We start from the raw sequence: 16,467 nt of genomic DNA, 5'->3' as shown, positions 1-16,467 counted from the left end.
GAAATTCTTTCCGACAGCAAACCCAAAAAGGAAATTTCCCTTCCAAAGCATCCTGGCTGCTCTGCTGTGGGCTGTTTTTTCTCTTCAAGCTGTTTGAAGCAGCTCCCCAGGCCCCGCGCACAGCCACATGTGCTGTGGGGAAGCAGAACCGCCTTCAAGCATTTGAATGCGGAGAGTCAAGGCGCCCGAAAGGAGGCTTACCGAGAAGCAACATCTAAAATGCCAGCGGCTGGCCAGCTTTGTTAGAGCTCATTACTGCTCTGTCCAGACGCTGACGGAGAATTCAATCCCTTCCCCATGTCCTGGCCTCAACTCTGCTGGTGATGTCACCGCGCGTCACAGGCAGCTGTGTGCAAGGCCGTTTTTGGAACACGGAGAACGGTGAAGGACAGGGGAGGGTTTGAGAGGTCTCAGGAGGAGACAGGGAGAGGCTGAGGAAGGAGACGCACGGATTCGGGCAAGACCACGAAGACAAGCTCCACACCGAGGAACTGGCATGTGGGTGGGCAAAGGGCCTGGGATGGGCGACCCCCAGCAGTGCCGAGCTCTTGATACCACAGGGGACAGTCAGAAAAGACAGCTTCCTTCCTTGAATTTGGACTTGGGGAAGTCAGTCACACTCAGGGAAACATGCAGACAGGACACGAGGTCCTTTCTCTAACGAAGCAAACAGAGACAGGCACGCTTCCCTTTAGCCCTTGAAAATGAGAAGTTATCCCTCAATCAGCTATTTACTGGCACCCTAATAAGCCAGGCACTGTACCCAGTGTTATACATAAACGAGCTCCAATACATACAGGAAATCCTTCTCAGTAGGTGGTATTAGGAATTTGAGTCTAATCGGTGGGCATTTGGCACGCAGTTCACACTTCTGACACACACGGCCCATGTCGGAGTCCCTGGGTTCAAGCCCTGGCTCTACTTCTGATCCAGCTGTCCACTGATGCTCATCTGTGGGAGGGCAGCATGAGATGGCTTGGGTGCTTGTGTCCCATGTCCCTAACATCCACATGGGAGGCCTGGAGAGAGTTCCAGGCACCTGGCTTTGGCCTGGCCAAGCCCTGGCTGTTATGGGTGTTTGAGGAGTAAGCTGGCAGACGGAAGACCTCTGTCTCTCTAACAGATGAGTATTTTTTTTTAAAAGAGATTTGAAGGACTGGCCTGGTGGCACAGTGGGTTAGCTGCTGCCTACATCACCACCATCTTACATGGGAGCACCACTTTGAGACCCAGGTGCTCACTTCTGATTCAGTTCCCTGGAAGGCACTTCACCTAGGAAGGCAGCAGAAGATGGCCAAAGGATTTAGCCCCCTGCCACCCATGTGGGAGACTCAGCTGGAGTTCCTGGCTTCTGGCTTCAGCCTGGCCCAGCCCAGACATTGGGGAGTGAACCAGCAGACAAAGGTCTCTGTCTTTCCCTCTATCTCTGACATTTTGTCTTTCAAGTAAATATACTAATCTAAAAAAAAGAGAGAGAGAGAGAGAAAGAAAAGTGTTGAGTCTTAGAGGAGTTAAATCATCTAATAGGAAAGGGCAGCCCGGGTGCATTGGGACCCAGGTCCTTTCTATCACCATGGCCTTTTCACTTGGAACTTTGAGAAGCAGGGGCCGCTGCTGCCAGCAGGTCAGCCCCCTTAAATGCTGTTGGATGAGAGTGTCTGGCTGCGCGCCCCTCTCAGAGCTGAGGCCTTCACAGATCCAGCCCTGTCGTTTTGGGTTGCACAAACGAAATGAACTTCAAGCTGAGCACACAGGAGTGTAATGTAGGGACGGCAGTAGAAACTGGTCAGCTAAACTCAGATCCAGAGTAACGGGCTCTCAAGTCTGATGCTTCTCCTGCATCCTTGTGAGAAGGGGACTCCAGCCAGTTGGGAGAGGCCAGCCTGCACAAAGGAATGGTCAAGCAACATTGCTAGAGCCACACCTGTCCCCTGACCCCATGCCTGTGGCTGCCTGGACTCCAGCTGTCAGCACTGGCTCTAATCTGAAGGCACAGTAGTCTATGTAGACCTCTACGTGTGAACTCGGACAACTGAGCTGCTCAGTCTGAGCCACAGTGACCTCACCGATAAAATAGAAAAATAATACTTCATCAAGGGCTGCCATGACTAAATGAGATGATACGTACGGATGTGTTTTGTTGTTTGTAACAATACAAAATATTAACTGTGATTACACTTGGCTCCCAGTTTTGCCTTTCTTTGGGAATGTAACTTCTAAGTGTATAGAACTGTTGGCCCAGTCAATCAGAATGGAGACTCAGCCCTTCTTTCTATCTGGTTCTGACCCAGCTTTGCTTGTCATGTGACTCTTAGACCCGGTTATTCTGCTGAGAAGGCCAAACAGCAGAGCGGTGGAGCAGCAAGGCACTGTTTCCAAAGGAAGGCCTTAAATTAAATTATTAAGCACGCACAAGCAGCAGTAGTAATGTAAGAATTCTGAAAGATTCACAAGGAAAGGAAGTGGAGCCAAGGGACTATTTCTGGGAGTCTGACTCTAGAAAACACCGAGTGGCTATTATGGCTATTTATTAACCCGCAGCATCATAAACCGTAACACGACTAAACATGATGAATGAGTACTGGGTTCCGACGTTTAAATATCAATTCACAAGGGTTTTAGCTGGCTAAACGCACTCTGCAGGTTGCAAAGTCTTTGGACAAATGGCACAAGGTCAGCCTATGATTACATGTAATTAAGTCAAGTAAATGTGAAACGATAATGAGTTTTTAATTTTTTTAAATTTACTTGAAAGGCAGGGGGGGGGGAGGTCTTACAACTGCTAGTTGACTCCCCCAGATGCCTGCAACAGCTGGGGCTGGGCCAGACCAAAGCCCGGAGTCCAGAACTCAATCCAGGTCTTCCACATAGGTGGCAGGTACCCAAGTTTTTATCAAACTTGATGCCTCACAGGATGCCTATTCACAGCAGGCTAGAATCAAGAGCTGAGACTCAAACTTGGGTATTCCTGTGTTGGACGTGGGCATCCCACATAGGTGCTTAACTGCTAGGCCAAATGCCCACCCTGTCGATTTAAAAGAAATCTGAAATAAAGACATTTAATTACTTAAATTCCACTTCATAAATCTAAAATACAGGGGGGTACTTGCAAAAGTCTGTGGACAATGGAATTAAAAGGTAAGTTTATTTTGGTACAAAAAGAAATGGAAATCCATGCATAGTTTTTTAGAACACACATTTTCCATGAGCTTTTTCAAGGCCCCTGGTATTACTATCATAGAGTCTGTGGCCAGGCATCACTCTCTAAGGCCATGTCTTTGACAGAACTGCTATAAACACAGGGCCAGCCTCTTCCAGGTAGCAGGCTGGCACCACTGCATGGGGCACCCACCACCCCATAAGTTTATTAAAAGGCAGCCTTTGGGTAGACAAATTAGAAGTCCCTCCATTAGGGAGAGCTGGGAAAAGCATTTGCTTCAGGCCACAGCCCTTCTCTGCTTAGAGAATCAAGAGTAACTAGTCCTTAAAGTGCTTCCAAGCTATGATGAAAGGCTGCTAATAGTCTCTCTCTCTTTTTTTTTTTTTTTTTTTTTTTTGTTTGTTTTGACAGGCAGAGTTAGACAGTGAGAGAGAGAGAGACAGACAGAAAGGTCTTCCTTCCATTGGTTCACCCCCCAAATGGCGTGCTGTGGCCGGCGTGCTGCACTGATCTGAAACCAGGAGCTTCCTCCTGGTCTCCCATCCTCCACTGCCTTCCTGGGCCACAGCAGAGAGCTGGCCTGGAAGAAGAGCAACCGGGACAGAACCAGCTCCCCAACCGGGACTAGAACCTAGAGTGCTGGCGCTGCAGGCAGAGGATTAGCCTAGTGAGCTATGGCGCCGGCCGCCGATAGTCTCTTTAAAGAATGGACCTTTGGGGCAATGAGAGTTTGGTGCACTGGTTAAGACTCAGCTTGAGATGCTCCAGCCCAAAACCGAGTGGCTGGGTTTGAGTTCCAGGTCTGCTTCTAATTCTGCCTTCCTGCTAATGTGCATCCTGGCAGGCAGCAGAGTCAATTACGTGGGTCCCAGTCATCCACGTGGGAGGCTCCGATTGAGTTCCAGGCTCCAGATTACGGCCTGGCCCAGCTCCAGCTGTTGTAGGCATTGAGGAAGTGGATTAGCAGACCAAGAGATCTTTCTCTCATTTGCTAAAAATTAATTTTAAAAAAAATAGATGCTTTTAACCCTTTCAATGTTAAGAATAATTCAGAACCCATCACAGAAGCAGAAAAATGCAGATTTTCTTTTCATCCTCTCCACAAACCTCCTTTTGTGTGCACTGCTGGTGAGCAGAGCTCTGTCAGAGGACTGCTGAGGGGCACCATTCTGCAATCCAGCAATGAGTCAGACCAGGGCACAGGCCCACCCACCAGGCCCTTCTTCCCTTGGCTTTTTTTCTGCCCCAGGTCCTGCCTGCCCCTATCCTCCCTTAAGTCCTCCATAATCACCACTTAACACTTGCTGCATTTGTCACTTTGCTTTTATCACAGGCAAATAAAAGGAAAAGCATCACTTTCCACTTTGCAATAGCTCGCTAATTTGTCACGCTGTGCTGCAGTTTGGGTCTAGCTTACAGTTGGCAGTGGAGAACGGTGAGAAACTCCGTATGAGAATCTTGAAGGGTATGATCCCCGCCCATCCCTCAGCTCCCACTCAAGGATATTTTCTGATTTAAGAATGAAAGAAGAAAGAGTTAAGAGACAGGGTTTATCTGGAGATCAGTGATAAATGGTGAAAAGAAGCCACAGGGAGGCATACCAGTCTGGTGACTATCTCTTTAAAACAAGCAGCTAGGAATGCCTTCAACCTAGCAATACCATAAACGTCCTGCTGCTGCCTTGCCTTTCAGATTCTTCCCCGTACTTTCCATGAGCATTCCGCTGGGAATTGTCTGGAATCCCAGATTAAAACAGCCATAACCCAGTTCCCTTGTTAGAATATTTATTTTCTTTCAGCTTTGGAAACTCAGCTGGGATACATCTTCCCGTGGAGGGCACAGCCTCAGCCATCAAGGGGCTGTGTGCTCATCTCAAATGTGTGAAGCAGCAAGTCCTCCACGGCACAGGGAGGACAAGCCCCTTTCAGACAGCCCCAGCGGAGGGCAGACGGCAGGGCCTGGGCAGAGTCAATCTGGATGCTGGAGGTGATGGTTTCGCAACTAGGCTCAGGCAGATTTCCTAGCAGCAGTATCTAACCTTAGCCTGGAGCAGACAGGTTACGATGCTGGTTAAGGCACCCACGTCCCATGTCGCAGTGCCCAGCTCAGTACTCAGCACCGATTCCCGATTCCCAACTCCCAGCTCCAGCTTCCTGCTAATGAGGACTCTGGGAGACAGCAGTAACCAGTCAACTTTTTCTTCTTCCAGCCCTGATCATAGCAAGCTTTTAGGGAGTGAATCTGCACACAGGAGCTCTCTCTCTGTTCCCAAATAAACAACAAAATAAAACAATGGATATTTCTAAAAAGAAAAACAAGAAATAAAGTTAGAGTGCCATAGAGTAGGCATTGAGGCAAAACCATTATTCCAACCTAAATCCAATTTCTAACTACTGACTCTATGCCAAGGTCAGTATTACTGTGCTACAGTTCCATTGTCGATAGCTAGCCAGGTGGAGATCCATCCAGCCATCGAACAGTGATAGGCAGACTCAGCAATGACAACAGGGCAACAGTTACAAGAGGCTCCAAGCCATAAACCACTGCAGTGGATACCGGAAGTGTCAACCCTGACCTCTTCTATACATCCAAAAAGTAGTTACAAACACATACTTAAACAGTGGCAGAATAGACAAGAGCTTCCGCTCTGGGTTCAGACAGAACTGAGTTCAACTGTTGACTTTATCTCTGACTAGGTTCTGTGACTGACCTTGAAAAATTACTTAGGGGCTGGCATTGTGGCATAGCTGGTAAAGCCGCAGCCTGCGACACCTGCATCCCATATGGGCGCTGGTCTGTGTCCCAGCTGCTCCACTTCTAATCCAGCTCCCTGCTGATGGCCTGAGAAAAGCAGCAGAAGATGGCCCAAGTACTTGGGCCCCTGCCACCCAAGTAGGAGATCTGGATGAAGTCACTAGCTGCTGGTTTTGGCTACTGCAACCATCTGGAGAGTGAACAAGTGAATAGAAGATTGCTCTCTGTCTCTCTGTCTCTCTCTCTAATTCTGACTTAAATAAATAATAAATATTTAAGAAACATAAAAATTACTTAAATCCTCCAAGTTCTTAGTGTGACACTGAGATAAAATTAAGATATCTTACAGGTATTGTGAGAATGGGATAGAATAATTTATATAAAGGACACTGCATAGTGCCTGGGCCGGGGCAAGCCCACAACTAATGTAAACTATCACGCTTGTGTGCTGGGCACATGGCAGGAGCTGGCAAAGCACTGCTGAGCGGCACAGACACGGCTCACTGAGAAAACTGTCTGCCCAAGTAAAAAGTCAACTGCTGCTAGGGAGGCAAGAGTTCCAAGAATGGAGAGTACTGCCTGAGATGGGAACCATATTTTAAAGCCGGGAAGGCTGTTAGATGTGCTCTTGTCCTAACACCGTGGTGTATGTTAGGACACTGAGTAAGCGACTGACTCACAGGCAAGCAGCAGAACCAGCTGCAGATGAAGATCTCATTGCCACTGTGGGGTGTGTGTGTGCTCACTTGTTCGACCATGATAACCTCTTCGGGAGAGGGATTCCTATGGCCACAGAGTTGAGGCATCCAGAGGCAAGGCAGGAGAGAGGGCATCATTGTGAAGTATCACAGAATATAGGACTAAAAGAGTCTGAAAGAAACCTTAGCCTGTTTGGGACAAGTCTTCAAAACATTTTTTTTCCTCTTTGTACTAGAATTTAAGCTCCCCCTGAGCAGGGACTTTTGTCTGCATTGTCCATTTCTGTCCCCGCAAGACCTAAAGGAATACCTGGCACAGCAGAGACTTAACTCTTCGTGGAGTGAACAAATGAGAGCAGGGAGAAGTGTTCCACCTGCACAGCATGGGTATTCACCAGTGGGTACACTGGGCACAGGACGGCTTTGGCAGGGAATTTGCTATGCCCACTTTCCTTTCCAATTCTGCCCACTCCAATGTTGCCAGAACGCTCCAGTTTACTAAGGACAACAGGGCCTGCAGCTATAACCCTGGCACCGTCACAGTCCCTATCTCTTCTTTAAAAGTTCACTATGGACAAGAAGACTGCAGACTAGGGCTGTGTGCATAAAGGTTGTGCCACTCCCTGCTGAAAGAGAACAGGACAGTTTTGAAGATAGTGGACAACAATTTAGTCTTCATTGCTGGACCCAGTCAACTGGAGGATGGGAAGGATTCCCAGGGTCCCAGCTGCTTGCTGCTGTCATCACTGGGAGGCAGAAGGGATAGTCCAGCAACGTCTCCCCAGACCCTCTAGTACCACAGTAATCCAAGTCCTTGAACTGTCACAGAAAAATAAAGAGGAGCCACATCGTCTGTCTCCGCCTGCTCTCTGTCTTCTCTCTTCAGCTGCCAACCTTCTGGGGGCAGACGTAGCAAGCGGAGACTCACCAGGGAACACCGAACAACAGAGATGATGAGCACAATGAGGCCACACTGGAAACCCACGAGGGAAGGGTCAATGGGACCCCCATGTCCTCCTGTGAGGACCTGGGCCCTACTGAGATCAGGCTGGGAATCAAGAGTTCCATTCTTCCCAGGTGCCGAATTGCATTTTATCACCTGGGCCGGGTAGCAGTGCAGGAAAGACACACAAAAAGGAAATGACAGGTGTCAACTGCTTTGGAGACTGGCATCAGTAGCACAGGCTTCAGATGGGAAGGGTATACACAATGAGGAGAAATGATTTGGGAGAAAAAGATGGAAGTACCAGAAAATAGCGCCATTCAGACAAAGCAAGCAAAAAAAACAAGCAAGAGTGGGGGAGTAAAAGAAAAGTGGGTACAAAGGAAATAAGTAGACATTTAAAATGAAGGAGCTCAGCACGTGGCACGGGACGCCTGCATCACATATCAGAGCACTTGGGTTCCAGTCCCAGCTCCACTCCTGATCCGTTTTCATGCCAGTGTGTACTTTGGAAGGCAGCCTGTGATGCCTCAAGTACTTGGATCCCTGCCGCCCATGTAGGAAACCTGGATTTAGTTCCAGGCCTCTGGCTCTGGCTTGGCCTAGCCCTGGCTGTTGTAGGCATTTGGGGAGTGACCTGGTGGGTAAGATAATGTCCGTCTGTGTGCCTGTTTCTCTCTGTGTGTCTTTCTGTCTTTCAAATGACAACAAAAAAATAGGAAATCAAATAAAATGAAGAAAAGTAGCCAGCAAGAAAAAAAGAAAGGAGGTATGGAAGGCTTATAAAGGAAGGGAAAGCTTAAAAACACAGCAGGGAGTTGACTCAAAAACTGATCAAAATGTTTAATCAAAGGAAATACGTGGCAATAAGTGGGGATTTAGGAATGCAGATAAACTTTGCAAACAGGCAAACTCACATTGCCCAGCAGAAGACTGAGCTGACGCTGCCATACACTGCGCATCTCCAGAGTCCTTTTTTCTTAACAAATCAGCACCAGGACAAGACGAATGCATTGAGAAACAAGAAGAGGAATCTCAAATGTTTCGAGGCCATTCTGGGATGACAGCGTAAGATGCCAAAGCAGCAGGTGAAGTCATGGGAAAAGAACCTCAGAACTCGCCCTCTCTGACCCGGAGCCCACTGCCTGTCACTCCCACAGACAAGCAGGTGGCCCACCTGTCTTCCCCTTCCCCACGGTGGCCAAAGCCACGTGGCGCAAACACTCACGCAGGTGCGCTGGCAGGCGGATCGAGTCTTCCTCCATCCTGAGCGCTCGAGGCACTGGAACATGAAGTGGAGTCGAGGAAGCGTAACTCGGCACAGGGCTCTCGGGAGGTGTATATGAAATTCGTTCCTGCTGTTAAAAATAAGGGCAGGAAGAGGGGAGGGGAAGAGACAATGAAAACTTGGAATGGAGGTGTGAGCTCGTCCAGAGGGGTGGGGAGCAAGGCAGAGCTGGGGCTTTCTGAGCAATCTGACTGCTCTCTTTCAGCTGTATACAGTTGTCTTCCATTTGGGATTGGTAACAAAACATGGGGAAGGGTGACAATAGGAATCAGGTCAATAGGTATGCACCCCCTGGTTTTCCAGGTAAAGAGGGGGGACACAGACTAAGGAATGAGAAAATACGCCTAAGAGTAGCTTCCAGACAACCCTTGCAAAAATTATTTTCCAAGACATATATTAATGTCACCAATACATTAAAACCACATTTTCTCATCCTGGACAATATCTCCAGCTTTTCATCAAAGCATGGCTCTGTACTCAGATTCAAGGAGAATGAGCTAAACAGAGTGGAAAGCGATAGCTTAAAATGTAAGTTCTAGATTTAGCTAATAAACCTATGCACACGGACAACCACTGCCCAATCTATCCTATGTTTAATTGCAGGAAGTTATCAGTATCTCCTTGTTCCTTTGTTCTCCGCATCTGAATCAAGACTGCCTTTTTCTCTCAATAATTTCAGAGTTTGTTCCAGAATTATTTAAATATAAGGCAAGTTGTGGTTAAATAAGGATACTCATCAACCAAAATGTGGTGGGGACGACCTTGGTAGATCCACTGTTTGAGTTCAAATAAGCAGTGTTCTCTAGATCAATTAAAACGAAGTGGATATGGGATGGGAAGATTATTATTAGCTTTAAGTCCAAATACTGCAAACAATGGCAAGAAAGCAGCTATTGTATTCAGCTACACAGCAGCACAATTTGCATCTCAGATCTGCACGCCAACTAGTTTGACTTTCAGAGCATACATAAACATAACTTGTTATTTTTTGTGGTTTTTCTGGGCAAAGTCAAGTGGGACACACAAAGTCCAAAAATAAGTGGGGAAGAAAAGACCAGGAAGATGCCACTACGAAAACAAAAATCAAGAGCAAAAGAAAATCTTAAAAAGAAAGTGAAGTAGGTGTTTATGGTCTGGAAAGAGGTTTTTTGTTTTTTTTTTTTTAAACATTTTATATGTCAAGTGTGAATGGGGAAAAAGAGGAATCCCCCAGCCCTAGAACCCAAGTAAAGCTGCTCTTCTGCTCATAGCCTGGAGAGTCTGGCGGTTGTGGTTGGAAGTTTCAATTGTAAATGAATCTATACATATTGTTGTAATTTCCGGACAGAATTGCTACACCTTCCCTAAGGCATCCACTAGGAACCATGAAGGCCCTTGGAATCTCTCTGCTTAAACATACATCCAATCAAGAGTTGCTGGTGACTTTCTTAATTAACGGCAAGCACATAAATCCTACATTTCATTTCTGCCACAGTCAAGACGGCCCGGCAAAGGTCACCCAGGGGCACAACGTTTTTTCCTGAACTTTACCAACACCACACATACTGTGAACAATACTGACCTAAAGATCAGTTAGACATTTTGGTATATGCTTTGGGGTTGACTGGGGGGTGCGGGCCAAGATACATAAACACACAAACGGGAAACACAGCATCTATTTAGAGTTTTTTCAGGGTGAGATGGGCTTTTAAGCATTTCAGAGATTGTCTCGTATAACACATTCTCCATGCTCTGCCATCCTCACATGATACTCGCTACCACCAAGCTCAATACACGCTTAGCTATCTACCACCAACTTTCTTCCCAGTAGTATTCTGTTTTCTTAGGGTTTTACAGAAGCAGAACTTAGCGAAGAAATCATCATGTGGCCAAAGGGTCTTCTAATGGCACGGCTTGAGTGTGAGCACAAGAGATGCTAATCGGTAACGCAATGACTTTCCCGTGAAAGCCTGGAGAAACTCACAATGTCCTCTCAGTAGCTCACCAGAGCGAGTGGCGCCCAATCCCCGCCTCCCTAGCTCTATCAAGGACAAGCTGGAGAAACCCAGCACTCAAAGCTGATTTCACCTTCTCTCCTGGAACATCTCCTTCCTGCCTACTGATAAAAACCAAGCTAGGTACACCTTTAAAGTGTATAAAACCTGACTTGCTAAATTATCATTGTCTCACACCTTCATCTCGGTGTACTTTTTCTTGTAGTTTTGCGTCTATATGGTTCCTGACCCCACAGCTGCAGGGGATTAATGCCTTCCCTCACAAGCCATTCTGATGCAAACAGTTGTGCACTGTCACGATAAACCCAGAGCAGGAAGGCCAGAAAGTAAGTGACTGTGACCCCTGAACTCCTCACATTCTGCATCATGGCTTCTCCTCCATCCAAGGTCACTATTGCAACACTCTAACTGCAGGTCAGGAAGCTCTTCTGAAAAGGTTCAATAAAGATGCCTGACAGTCACAGAGAAGTTACCTTGACCAAGACAGGTAAAAGCAAAACGAGCATCTAGGACCTTGAAAATCTGCCAGCAGTCACCCCTCTCCTCCCGTAACCTGGGCTCAGCAGCCAGCACAGCACTCAGGGGACCCCAGAGAGGACGCTGCCCAGGTGTGGGCCTCTATCCCAGGAAAACAGAACACACTGCAGACCAAACTCCTTTGGTCCCTCTTCGTGCATCTCCAGGGTGACTCACGTGGTCCTCGTTTCTTATTCTCATAGGATAACCACACACTTAATATCACAGTGGTGCACCAGCAGAGTACCAGCAATTAGAGAAGTCAAACAAATCCCACTACAGAGACCGTTAGCCAGAATTGATTAAGGAGACTAACACCCAACCTCCCAAATAAAAGGAACCTCTTTCTTTTCCCAATTGCCTCTCTGGTCTCACCCTAGCTCATCCACCTCTAAAGCAAATTGTCAGACAAATGGAAACCAGAGGTGCTTTATTTTAACATTGTAAGGGCCAGGGGGGTGGGGGAAAGATAAGGATTTTCCCAAGAGGATTATAAACACTGGGTTAATTAAATTAAAATGCTACTGACAGTGCTGTTAATGCATTCAAGTGTCACAGGGGTGGGGGCTGGGGGGAATAAACTGCCGTTGGAGGTCAATGATGTGACTGAGAACACCCTGACATGGTTACATTATACAGCTTAGATGTTGAAAAAAAAAAAAAAAAGAAAGAAAGAAAGAAAAGAAAAGAAAACAGGCTGCCCTCAAATTTGCAGACACAACCTATCGGACCACGCGGCTGAACAAAAGGGAAGTGTGGCAGTCTCTGAGGCCGGTGGTGAGAGCTCCAAGAAGGGTGCAGGGAGGCATAACCAAGAGCTGCACAAAGCTCTGAAGAGAGAAAAAGAGGCTGAATTCAGTAAAGGTTGAAATATAAATGTTGCTAATGGAGTGCGGTCCTGCAAGCACAACTATGCAAACCAGGAAGATCTCAATTCCTGATCTTCATTCCTCTCCCAAACCAGAGTGGGCCAAGGAAGGGCGTCCGTCTAATTCTGTTCCTTTGTACACTAATGCTGAGGGACCTGGGACGTCTGTGTGAACATACTTTGTGCACTATGGGAAAATGCAGTCCCCACCCTCACCCCAACTCAGGCTGTATATTAGAGAAGACACAAAAAGTGAATATAGGGGTGGGTGTTGGGCGCAAAGGTTGAGCCGCTTCTTGAGATGCCCACATTCCACACTAGAGTGCCTGGGTTTGCATCCTGGCTCTGCTTCCAATTCCAGCTTTCTGCTAATTCAGTCTCTGGGAGGCAGCAGGTGATGGCTCAAGTATGTGGATCTCTGTGACCTATATGGGAGACCTGCACTGAGTTCTGGCTCCAGGATTTGAGCTAGCCCAATCCCAACCATTGAAAGCATTTGGGGGAGGAACCAGTGATTGGGAGCTCTCTCAGTCCATTTCTCCAACCCCCCTTTCAAATAAATCAAAATTAAAAATCACCCATTTAAAAAAATACTATTAACAAGTCTTTCCTTTTCAAAATTATTTGATACAGAACCCCTATTAATCACACTGAAACCACCCCCTACACACAGACATACACACAGTCCATTTACACACATTTGTGGTCTCTTTGAAAAGGCTGAACAGTAGAGAAACAGCCTATGGCCAATTAAATATGGTTCTTGAGAAATAAAGTATTTATGGAATTGAGAAAAACAGAAATAAGGTTATTCTTGACAAAAGACAGTTATCAAGTTGAATATCCCTATCCTAACTGCTCAAGACCGCAGTGCCTCATATTCTGGGATGTTTTGGGTTTTGAAATAGTTGCATGTTTGTAATGAAATATCCTGGGGAAAGGACCCAACTCTAAACACGGAAGTCACTTATGTATCAAATGTATCTTACAAAGGCCTAGGAAGGTAATTCCATACATATCAGTGCACCTTTGAACCACTCTGTCAGGTCAGGTGTGGAATTTTCCACTTGCGGCAACATGTCAGTTCTCAAAAAGATTTGAATTTGGGAGCATTTTGGATTATGAGTTTTTTCAGTTACAGAAGTTCAACCAGTAATTTCAAATATTCAGAGAGCTAAACTGTCCTTGATTTAGGACTGCTTTCTAGAAATTGTCTCCATCCTCATTATAAATTACCCCCAATAATGACTTTTGGAGCCCACATCAGGAGACCTGAGAGGTAACACTGCCATTGAAACAGAACAGTGACCATTCCCCTGGAGTGATGGAGATTAAAAAAAAAAAAAAAAAAAAAAAAACATAGGCACCCTTTTATCCTACCGTACTATGGCATCCCCACACTTGTAACGGAAGGGCAAAGAGCAGGCACCACAGGTAGAATGGTCACACACAGGTAATATTCAGTAGTTTAGGAAAGGTCTCTATTCCACCCTGTGGGTTTTCAGGAAAGCTGCCTGGCAAAGCCAGTGCTTGTACCATATGCAGCCTCTGTAGATTGCAGGGAAGAACTCTCTCCTATGGGTAGCTATTCTGAGACCTACTAAACTGAAGTCTGCACACACAACTATTCAAGTTCACTCCTCCGGCTGCGAAATGATACAAAGCAGTGGTGTTGGCTTACACTAAATAAGCTTTCCTGAACACGTTGCATTGCACGTTACCAAAAAATGGAATAAACTGAAATTTGAGCCTCACAGTTTTCTAGGTTTTTGGTGTCGTTGATGCAAACAGACATGCAAAAGAACCTACAAGAATACATGTTTGAATACCACTATCTTCCTCTTGAAAAAAAAAAAAACTGAGTATTTTGTCCACCTCGAAATTAAGTGAGAGAAACCTAGTAAAACTTAAGATGCACACACCAGTGTTCTTTCCTAAATACACAAGGTTACTTCAAAAAGTTTGTAGAAAATGTAATCAAGGATAATTTTATTTTGATTCCAATTTTGAAACCCAGGCATCTCTATGATGTTTTTGAAAACCCCTATTTATATGCACCTCAACAAAATCTTCGTACCAAAATAGACTGACCTTGAAATTCCATTTTCCATGAACTTTTTCAAGTACCTTCATGTACTGCACATACAAAGTCACAGACGGTAACATTCTAGAATTTCCCCTACAAGGCCCCATCATTCCTTAGGATTTGGGAGTGAGAAAGAGCACTAAAGGCATTCAAACGGGGATTGTGATATAGAAAATCAGATCCATCAAGTCAGAGACGTGAGCTGTGATGATTTCTCAGGACCAGTCTACGCCAGAGGCTCACCTTGGCTTTCCCCTATGCCCTAGATGCTGAGCCATTAGCTCTTTACAAACCAAATGCTGTTTGGCTTTGAACACACTGAGGCACGCCTATCAACATTTTCCGGGACAAACTAGGACTGTCCTACACTCTGGGTCTCAGGAGCTTCCTCCTTAGGTGGCCCAGTCAGCCAGTTCAGCCTTGGGGAGAGGGTGTGTCCCAGACCCACCACACCCAGCACTACGTGGGACTCTTCCTATGAGCCCAGCTTCCTCAGTCTAAAGGACAGCACTGTCTCTGGAAGTTTATGAAGATGGCTCAGGCCCTGAAATAGGTAGATTCTTGCTTTGATGAGAAATAGACAGTTGCTTTCCCTGCCTCGCTGTCTGGTTTCATCCTCAAAGCAGAAGACAGTGCACTGCCTCTGACGAACAGATGCAATTAAATGGAAGCGTCTGCAGTCTTTCTTCCATTCAGATCTATGCCATCCAGGCACCGTGAGGTTAAGAGAAGAACCTGGGGCCAGCAGCTTGTAACAGCAGCATCCTATATGAGCACCAGTTCCTCTTCCAATCCAGCTCCCTGCTAATGCACCTGGGAAGGCAGCTGAAGATGGCTCAAGTGCTTGGACCCCTGTCACACTTGTGGGAAATCAGGATGGAGTTCCAGGCTCCTGGTTTCTTCCTGGCTCAGCCCCAGCTGTTGCAGTCACTTGGGGAGTGAGTAGCAGAATGGGAGATCTGTCTCTGTGTCTCTCCCTTTCTCTGTCACTCAGCCTTTCAAAAATAAATAAATCTTTATAAAACAAAGAAAAAAAGAATATTAGCAATAGGGCTGATAATCAGGCTTTGCTATAAAAAGTTGTCAAGATTTTTTCCACCCTATGATTGTTACATAGCTCAGCCTTCCTCATATGTCCACTATGAATCTAGCCCTCTAACAAGCATTATGAATTATACAATCAAAGCTCTAGCATTTCCAGGATGGCTCCAAAATTTAAAATTGTGTCATTTACTAAAGGGAGAGATAGACTCCAATACAAAATAGGGTGTGACTTCAACACCCCACTCTCATTAATGGACAGGTAATCCAGACAGAAAATCAATAAAGATCCATGGGAGTTGAAACATACTCTCAAACAAATGGATCTAACAGATATTTATAGGACATTTCATTCAACAGGTACAGAAAACACACTCTTCTCAGCAGCACATATAACATTTTCTAGGATAGACCACATATTAGGCCACAAATTATGTCTCAGCAAATTTAAAAAGATTGAAATCATATCATGTATCTTCTCACATCATAAAGGAATAAAGCTAATAAAATAATAGAAATCAACAAGAACAGAACACTCAAATACTTGGAAAGTAAGTAACATGCTACTGACTGATCAATGAGCCACTGAAATTAGAGGAAACCAAAAACTTTCTTGAAATAAATGAAAATGAGGCCGGCGCCGTGGCTTAACAGGCTAATCCTCCGCCTTGCGGCGCTGGCACAACAGGTTCTAGTCCCGGTTGGGGCACCCGATTCTGTCCCGGTTGCCCCTCTTCCAGGCCAGCTCTCTGCTATGGCCCGGGAAGGCAGTGGAGGATGGCCCAAGTGCTTGGGCCCTGCACCCGCATGGGAGACCAGAAGAAGCACCTGGCTCCTGGCTTCGGACAGTGCAATGAGCCGGCCGCAGCGGCCATTGGAGGGTGAACCAACGGCAAAAAGGAAGACCTTTCTCTCTGTCTCTCTCTTTCACTATCCACTCTGCCTGTCAAAAAAAAAAAAAAAGAAAGAAAGAAATGAAAATGAAAACACAACATATAAAAACCTGTGGGATGCTGCAAAAGAAGTATTGAGGGAATTTTATAGCATTAAGTGCTTACATTAAAAAATGTCTCAAATTAAAGATGTAATGATACACTTTGAAGACTTAGAAAAACAAGA

General features: G+C 46.0%; 1 protein-coding gene across 4 annotated transcripts in view; it reads right to left on the bottom strand.

Annotated features, from left to right (window-relative positions):
• ETV6 (ETS variant transcription factor 6) overlaps positions 1-16,467 on the bottom strand; it is a 272,788-nt gene that overhangs the window by 146,084 nt on the left and 110,237 nt on the right. For 2 of the 4 annotated variants that reach the window (XM_062194833.1, XM_062194831.1), the window contains one exon: positions 8,784-8,913. The exons of 1 other annotated variant lie outside the window; for it this stretch is intronic. In XM_062194833.1, the coding sequence (XP_062050817.1) occupies positions 8,784-8,820 (37 nt within the window). In that variant the 5' untranslated portion in view covers positions 8,821-8,913. The remainder of the gene's footprint in view (positions 1-8,783; positions 8,914-16,467) is intronic. One more of the 4 variants, XM_062194832.1, reaches the window with a different exon arrangement.

Source organism: Lepus europaeus, chromosome 6, assembly GCF_033115175.1.
Source record: "Lepus europaeus isolate LE1 chromosome 6, mLepTim1.pri, whole genome shotgun sequence".
Lineage (NCBI taxonomy): Eukaryota > Metazoa > Chordata > Mammalia > Lagomorpha > Leporidae > Lepus > Lepus europaeus.
The sequence above is the reverse complement of the archived record's forward strand: the minus strand, read 5'-3'. Positions and strand labels throughout refer to the sequence as shown.